At 43.8% G+C, this 9,318-nt stretch overlaps 1 protein-coding gene across 1 annotated transcript; it reads left to right on the forward strand.

Annotated features, from left to right (window-relative positions):
• The first annotated feature begins 7,395 nt into the window (after nucleotides 1-7,395).
• On the forward strand, nucleotides 7,396-9,017 carry fibina (fin bud initiation factor a). The gene has a single exon (XM_061676089.1). The coding sequence runs from the start codon at nucleotides 7,459-7,461 to the stop codon at nucleotides 8,080-8,082; it is 624 nt and encodes a 207-aa protein (XP_061532073.1). The 5' UTR covers nucleotides 7,396-7,458; the 3' UTR covers nucleotides 8,083-9,017.
• Nucleotides 9,018-9,318: the final 301 nt, after the last annotated feature.

Below are 9,318 nucleotides of genomic sequence, written 5' to 3' on the forward strand. Positions count from 1 at the left end.
ATTCGTGCGTGTGAGAAAAATGACAAACCACAGTGGGACCGCTAAGGTCAAACACCATCTGTTTCACCATGCCATAGTCATGCTCTGATTTGTTTGTCTTTTGAAACCCTTAGGAAATAGAATAGAAAATAGAAATAACCTTTTGTATCACCACGATACAACCTTTATTAACTCTGGAGGTATGGTTTTCGGTAATATTTTAACATTCTCATCTGTCACACAAGTGTAAAATGAAGTTAAAGGCGGTAGTTTGCAACTTGACAGAAACGTCACTTTTTGTTATATTTGTTCAAATAGTCATTACAACTTGACGGTAGTAACAAGACAACAACAACAATTACCCATCTCTGGCCCTATCATGTGCCTCAAATTTGATATACAATAGAACCTCAATAGAAGGGACTAATACGGGCGGCGGGGGTGGGGGGTTCATTTGATATAGCCGATTGTCTGTTACATTAAAGCACTTTGTTAAGCCATATGCACTCATATTACTGTGCAGTACAAAATTATTGTTTTGTAGTTTTTTGGGGGCCTAAACGCCCAGTACAGTACAGACTTATTGTAAATGAATATGAAAAAAAGCTCGAAAATGTTTGAAAGTGTCACATTTTATCCAAACTTACCACGCCGGTGTGCTTGGTCATGGTGACATTGGTGACGTTCAGCACTCATTATAGGCAAGCTGTTTCCATGAGCCGCGAGAAATTAGTGTGCTTCCTAGTTCCAAATCTGTTGCCAAATGTGAACGGCTTGACAAAAAACAATAAACAAAAAAAAAACTGTTACTGTACCAGAAATAGCATGTTCCAGACTCAAAGACTTGTGTTTTGTATTCCTCAGAGTTAAGACCGCAGAAATGGCCCTCACTCTCTCTCTCTCTCTCTCTGGGCTGGGAGTCTATACACAATAGACAATAGACACAGCATAACCATCACGACCACCACCACCACCTCCATGCCCCACATTCAACATGTCCGCCACGTCGGCACGTCTTTTGTAATTAGATCTTGTCATATTGTATAGCTGTGACCCAGAAATACTTCAGTCCCATTCTCTGCCTGCATTTGCACCACAGCGGCAGTAAACAAGAACGGGCAATTTGGGAACTAACAGACTTTGTCAACGGCAGTTTAAGTGACAAATGGAAAATATTTTTTGGACGCATTGTTCAGTCCCGACGGTCCGTTTCATCCGATATCCGTTATCTCGGGGTCCGTCTTATCAAGGCTCCACTGTACAAAAAATGACCGTCGCCGAGAACCAATCAACCAATCAGAGACAGAAGGCACGACTTACAAGGAGTCAATCATTTGTTGTGCACTCGCGCTGGCCTGTTACTTTGTTACCCGAGAAAACCACCCTATTCATAATGGAGTGCTACGACAACAATGCATGTTTGAAGTTTTCATTTTTTGTGAGGCCATCATGATGACTGTTATATATAATAGATTTGGCATTGTAGGGTGGATCCAGCATACTATTCTGTGTAAACACAGCATGCACAGTTAGCAGACTGTGTGGTAAGATATTGTCCTTCAGTTATTATTATTCATTATTCAGTCCAAATGAATTTTTTGTTGACATATAACAAGCATTAGGCCATGACTGTGCATCAGGGGCATGACTCCCACACGGCCTGCAGCCTCTCAGCCCTTCGGAACGACACTGTGAGGAAAACCCTTCGCCGCCTGCTGAATTGTATTTGTCCAACTACACTGTAAACACGCACAAACGCACACGCGGGCAGACAAACAATATCAGACGTGAGATGATCAACAAATACATCCCCCACTACTTCACCGTTAATCCATCCATTGCTTGCTACAGCTTGTCAGTGCTAGTGAAGAAAAGCACTTTATTTATTTAGATGACACTAATACAGTACAGATATTTGTGTACAAAAAGATTGGCAAAAGAAGAAGTAGCCTACAGATTCAACTCCTTTACTTAAGTAAAAGGAAACAAGTACAAGCTCCGACATAAACTTAAATATAAAAACTAAACATGAACTTTCACTGTCAAGTATGTACAATACCCATATTGAGAACATGCTACAAAGATTATGTCCCTATTTTATTAACTTTTATAGTGCTCTTGGTTTTTTTTTTTTTTAATTATTATTATTTTTTGTTAGTTTATAAATCTCCAAGAGCTCAATCCGTCTCAACTGTGGTTGACTTTACGTCTCTCTATTTGTACTTTTTACATCGTGTTGTCATGCACAGAGGTTGAAATAGGTAAGTAGTCTATTTTGACAAAGTAAGGAAAGGAAAGTGCAGATATCTGTTTTCAAATGTCGGGACTAAAAGTAAAAAGCTGTCAGAAAAACACATAAGTACAAATACCTGAAAAAGAGCACAGGGAGAACATGCCATCCCCGTACAGGAGGGGCTGAGACTCGAACCCAGCAACTCTTACTGCAAGGCAAAGGGTACCTGAACTAACCACTAGTTCGCCGTGTGGCCCGAGAGTGATCTGGTTTTACTTTTCTCATTAAAAAAGAGTCAAGGACACCTATTACGCCTGCGTTTACTGATGAGAAAAAAAGCCAATGACCCTGGGTGCTCACATGGTCCAGTGGTTGTAACTTGAGGAAAAGCATCTTAACACTAAATGAACTCTTTAAAAGCTCCATCGGTCAAAACATATTGCAGAGTTAATGCACTTTCAAAGCTATAGTTCAACGCTATGACAAGCACAAGGCTCATTAGCCAAAAAGTTCCTCTCTGCTCTACTAAACTTTATTTTTTCCAGCTTATTGCTTTTGAACTGCGGCCGACGACATTGCTGTTTTTGCTACTCACTCGGGCGCCTTCACTGGCGGTTGTTTTCAGGCCCAAAAATAACAAGCCCTGCAGACAAAACTGTCTGCTTAAAGACGACAGTTAACGGCGGATTGTTGTCACTCCCTAGCTTTTACAACCTGCGTCTTTACACATGGTGCCGAAAGGGCAAAAAAAAACAAAAAACATGGCAGTATTCCATGACGTAATTGAACACACGTGGACCAACGACTCGGCCTACTGACACGCTGACATGAAACACTTTCACTCTCCGCTTCCTGCCCTGACATGTTCAAACGCAGCGCAAACCAAATATCTACAGGTTGGTCAGCGGCACTGTCAAATAATTGCCTGTTTAGTCTTTGTTTCCTGTCCTCTTTCTTTTGCTCCACTTCCTGCTTGAGTCTTCAATCGTCGCTTTTTTTCCCCGACTGCTCGGTCAAAGGCAAGCTTTGCCGTTCTCGAGTTGGATTTTCACGTCTTCCTTCTAATTCACCCATCGTCTTGCATTCTGACATTCTTTATTTGTTATTGTCACGCACGGAAATAACAAGAGAAGCTGCCCTCTCTGGCTCCTCACTTATGGTGGAAAAAGTCTCAAAGTCGAGACTTGGAGTTCGTCAGTGAGAAATATGTTTGACATTAGGGAGGCCCGGGAGGAAGTGAATCCAAGAAAATGAGTACGTTTCATGGAGCAAAGTTGGATTTTTCGCATGAGTGAGCGGCGTCTGAGCTCCAGAGGTGATGTCTTCAATGTTTAGTGTCCTGTGGGTGGTGGCTTTTATTTATTTCCTTTATTTTTTGCCTTCGATATCTGCTTCTTTCCTGCTCTCATGATCCTGTCACGGGTCATTGGTGGGCAGGAGCTTGTCCCAGCTGACGCGAGGTGGGGTACACCCTGGACTGGTCGCCAGTCATTCACAGGGAGCCTTTAGAGACAAACAACCATTCACCTCAACATTCACCCCTACGGACAATTTAGTCTTCAATTAAAAGTCTCGTATTTTGCCAAACCAAATTTTCCTAGTATTTGGGATGCAATGTTGTCTGTATGGATTCATATCTCAGGAAACGTGAAATGTGACTTCAAATCATCCACGCATTCCTGAGTTCCAGATGTTCTTCTGCAGAGAGGCTGTAAATCAGGTCATTCCAATTTCTCGAGGTTATCTACGTCACTAACGAAGACCTCCACCTGCCTCTTCTTTTATAACTCCACAGGAGTGTCATCGGGACTACCCGCCTGTGAATTTTTCATCCTCTTTAATGCCTTTCTAACTTCCCCCGTATTAATCATTGCCACTTCCTGGTCCACCACACTTGCCTCTTCTTCTCTGTTGAACAAGCTGGTCAAAAGCTCCACAGCCACCTCTCCGAGATGCTGTCATACCTCCGAGACAGGAATGTCATCAGCACCAACTGCCTTTCCATTTTTCATCCTCTTTAATGACTTTCTAACTTCCCCTTTACTAATCATTGCCACTTCCTGGTCACCACACTTGCCTCTTCTTCTCCTCCCTCACTCTTATTTTCCTCATTCGTCAACTCCTCAAAGTATTCTTTTCCATGGATCAAGCACACTACTGGCACCAGTCAACACATTTCCATTTCTATCGTCAATCACCCTAACCTGCTGCGCATCCTTCCCATCTCCATCCCTCTGTCTGGCCAGCCTGTATAGATCCTTTTCTTCTTCTTTCGTGTCCAACCTGGCATACATGTCATCCTATGCCTCTTGTTTGGTCTTTGCCACCTCTACCTTTGCAACTGCGTCGCATCTCTATGTATTCCTTTCTCCTCTCCTCGTTCCTCTCAGTGTCCCACTTCTTCTTAGCTAACTTCTTTCCTTGTATGATTTCCTGCACTTTGAGGTTCCAAGTCTACTTCAGTACTCTCTTGCGTGTCTCTCTGATCACATTGGCTGTAGTGGTCCAGTCTTCTGGAAGCTCCTCCTGTCCGCCAGAATCATCTTACACAAAACCATCCTATGGTGTCTAGCCACACTCTACCCTACCACTACCTTACAGTCAGTAACCTCCTTTTTGATTACATCATCTGCACAAGATGTAGTCCACCTGCGTGCTTCTACCTCCGCTCTTGTAGGTCACTTTATGTTCCTGCCTCTTCTGGAAGAAAGGGTTCACTACAGCCATTTACATCCTTTTGGCAAAGTCTACCATCATCGGTCCCTCCAAGTTCCTTTCCTGGATGCCGTACTTACCCGTCACTTCTTCATCACCCCTATTTCCTTCACCAACATGTCCATTACAATCTGCACCAATCACGACTCTCTCGCTGTCTGGGATGCGCAGAACTACTTCGTCCAGCTCCTTCCAGAATTTCTCTTTCACCTTTAGGTCACATACTACCTGTGGGGCATAGCCACTAATCACATGATACATAACACCCTCACTTTCAAGTTTTAGCATCTTCACCCGATCTGATACTCTTTACACCTCCAAGACATTCTTTGCTAACTCTTCCTTTAAAATAACCACTACTCCATTTCTCATCCCATCTACACCATGGTCAAATAATTTGAACCCTGCCCTTAAACTTCTAGCCTTACTGCCTTTCTACCTGGTCTCCCGGACACACACTACATCAACCTTTCTCCTAATCATCATATCAACCAACTCCCGAGCTTTTCCTGTCATAGTAACAACATTCAAAGTCCCCACATTCAGTTCTAGGCTCTGTGCTTTCCTCTTCTCTTTCTGCCTATGAACCCGCTTTCCACCTCTCCTTCGTCTCCGACCCACAGTAGCGGAATCTCCACCGGCGCCGGTGGCGGACGTTGTTAACCCGGGCCGCGACCTATCCGGTATGGAATTATTTGGATGAAAGCTCATATTTGTTTGTCAAAGTTTTAAGCCGGATGCCCTTCCTGATGCAACCCCCTGCATTTATCCGGGCTTGGGACCGGCCTACAGTTTGCACTGGCTTGTGCCCCCCCCCCCCCCCCCATAGGGCTGCATTACTTACCAAGTAAGTACAGTGCCTGTTATTTCAGTTTCCAGTCCAGTATTATTTTCTATGGCAAACCTGGTTCTAAATGCTAACAAGGGAAGGTGTTGGACCTTCCAGGTACAACAGCCAAATGCTGCACGCAAGACCGATAGCAGCACAAATCCGAAAACACGCACAATTGTTTCCAGCGTCGTGTTTACAGCTGACCATATGTTTGCAGTTTGCTCCTGACCTGTATCGAGACCACCCGGCGACGATGTAATTACCCAGGCCAGGATATGCAACAGATTGGATCATCACCCCGGGGTGTGTCCATAATATGATCACGTCATAGAGTCACTGAGGTTGCTACTCTTGCTTTAGTGGCAGGCCCGTGGTGCTGATCCACGATAATTAAAGCCATCCTCAACACCATTTAAAAACTGCTGCTGTGTGAACATAACCCCGCTGACATTTTCCTCTGAATGTGTTCATTCAGAATGAATGTCTGTAGAAGGAAACTAATATGTTTTAAACCCTACTTGTCTCTACCACATTTTAGACATTAAGTCATAAAGTTACATGACTGGAGGGGATAGAAAATGATTCTACCTTGTGTGTCTTTTTTGGCCCACGTTCTATTTTATAAGTCTGACGTGCACTTGCCCAATTTTAAAATGAAAGTAGACATTTTACAAAACTGAGTACGTGCTGTATATAGAGTGTGAATGCAGTCCTTTATGTTTGTCATCATGCTTCTTATTTCAGAATGATGCCTGGACTTCCTCATTGGCCACAACTTTAGGTACACCGGTACAATATTTCCAATGCATGAGCTGTATCAACGATTCTGCCTTTACAAAGATTACAATGCGCAGGTTAGATTGACACTGTCAGAGGTATCAATGTAACAATATGTTATTGTAGTTGGATTTTGCGGTGGTGTATAATAATTGTCCATCCATCCATTTTCTGTACCGACGCGTCTGCCAAATTGGCGAAACAAAACAAGTCCAATGGTGCATACAGGAATAAAGTTAATCCAATCCAAAGATTCCCGGCCATTGTGCCACAGCACATCAAAGTGTGCCGTCAGAGATGTTTAGGTGTCTCTCGAGGAAATTATCCAATTGCACTGACAGTAATTGGTGCAAAAATCACCTGTTGCCATTCATACGGCAGGATAACATCTTTCAACTAAACAGGCCCAGATTTAGCACTTTAAATTGAGACGAGATCCTTTTTTTCAGTCTACCTACTGTAAATACTGTTTGTGGCATTTTCGTTTGGTGGTGTGCCATGAGATTTTTCTCACGCAAAATATGTGCCTTAGCGCAATAAGGTTAGGATTTCGGAAACACCGATGTAATCTAATTCCTCTAATAAACTGCAACCGTCATAATAAACATAACCCTTTCTGACAGTGTCAATCTAAACTGAACATTCTTGCTTTTGTAAAGTTATATTGTTTTGATTATGTGTTGTTTTTAGATGGTCATAATGGTGCGTGCGTGTGCGTGCGTCTTAGTGAGCATGACGGCAGCTTTACGTGGTCAGCATGTTGACCAGGGCCTACAGGGGGCCCCGGCTCATTTTACCACGCTGTGCCTTCAGGGGGAGGACGGGGGAGAAAGGGGCGGCTTTGTAACATGACCCTGGATGAAAAGCGCGTGCCTGATCCGACTCCCAGCGCACACGCTGGGTTGTGGCGAGGAGGCGCACGATGAATCCTCTGGTGCTCATCGTGCTCACATGCCTGCCCCTCGGCTCGGCGGTCTACAGCGGGCCCCTGCAAGCCGAGATCTCCAACGGCACTTTCCATCACTTCTACGTCCCGGACGGCGACTACGAGGACACGGAAGACCCGGAAAAGTGCCAGATGGTCTTCAGATTCTCGGACGGCTCCCCGTGTTCCGTGGCAGAGGAGGAGAGTGACGCGCTAGTGCGCGAGGATCTGATCCTCGCCCGGCTGCAGGCGGAGGACTCGGCGCGGCTTCTGGAGAGCATCGGGCGAGCGGTGGCCAACGACCTGGACGGAGAGGACACGTACGGCCGCTTCCTCCTTCGGGAGATATCCCAGATCGCTGAGGCTTTCTCCAGCGTGGACAAATCTCTGGAGGAGCTGGAGGTGAAGTTCAAGCAGAGCCAAGAGAGCGAGCTGAGAGAGGAGCAACAACTGAGCGGCTTTGTGCTCAAACAAGTGGCGGACGTCAGAGACAGCCTGAGGGACACTAAGGACATCTCGGTGGGGCTGAGGGACAAACAGGAGCTGCTGTCGCTCATCGTTCGCAGCCACGGGAGCAGACTGACTCGCCTTAAAACACAATATCTCAATCCAGGATTATAGTCCATTCATATGGGAACCGTCCGTCCGCAAAGCTCTTGGAGATGTTTTACTAAATGGGACAGAAGACACATATGAGCCCATTCCTCTGAGTCAAGAGGCAGGCTAAAGAAATGGGAAAACTCTTTGCATGGAGCTCCCTGAATCATTCTTTACTTTGTATTGAGTTACACAATTTCTACAGGGTTTGCAAAAATAAGGACGGTATAACGTTTTTCTACGAAAAAAAGAAAACGGTGGCTTTGTTGCGTTGCAATTAAAATAACATACAAAGTACCATTCAGAAAACAAATTTGTGGACTGAAATTGCTGGCCTTGAACATTTACACATGATTGTATTCTCGTTTGTGCACTCAAGCACACCTTGCCACAGAGGTCTTTCTGTTATCAATTCCTTGGCATGCTTCTCTTACAAATTTACATATCAACAATGTGCGGTTTTCTTTAATATACTATATTTTTGACAACACCCCAAAAGAAGAAATCCATTGGGGTGAGATTGTGTTGGCCAGTCAACCGGTCCTTCTCAACCCATCCATCCATGGGGTGATCAAGAAGATAAATATAGGTCATAAATAACTCTGTATAACCCTTAAAAATGTACACCTACTGTTGCAGGCCCTGTCTATTAATTCACATTTTTAAACAAAATAATGTCCATATAGCTAATATGAATGCGTGGTTGTTTTTATACAAGAACTCTCAAAGCTATAAAGCCCTATAATTTCCTATTATGTCTTTATAGAATGAAGTGGCCAACTTGAGTGTCCCATCAAGTGGCACTTTTTTAATCGCCATCTGGGTTGCATCACGACCTCCCAGCTCCGTCTGGAAGCATTCGACTTTGACTTTCAAATATGTTTATCCAAAGACAACCGCTCATCTTTGGAGTCAATTTGTAACAATTAGGGTTTTGTTGAAATTTTGTGGTGATTTTTTTTTTTACGTACATTTTGTAAAAAAAAAAAAAAAAAAAGACATCAAATAAATGGGAAACATCTTCAAAGGCTCAATTGTCTTCCTCTGCAGTGTTATACAATGTTTTGGTCAAAATACAGGGGGTTGGGAAAGTAATGTGCACCTATATTTTTATTAACAGACATGTTTCAATATAGAACAGATGTACCTTTTGTATTCTATATCGGTTTATAAACATACAGATGTACCTCCTGTATTTCAAATTGAAACATGTCTGTGTTCAGGTTGCACGTGCACAGCGACTTCCGGCACACCCTTTAT

Source organism: Phycodurus eques, chromosome 5 (assembly GCF_024500275.1).
Source record: "Phycodurus eques isolate BA_2022a chromosome 5, UOR_Pequ_1.1, whole genome shotgun sequence".
NCBI classification, from domain to species: domain Eukaryota; kingdom Metazoa; phylum Chordata; class Actinopteri; order Syngnathiformes; family Syngnathidae; genus Phycodurus; species Phycodurus eques.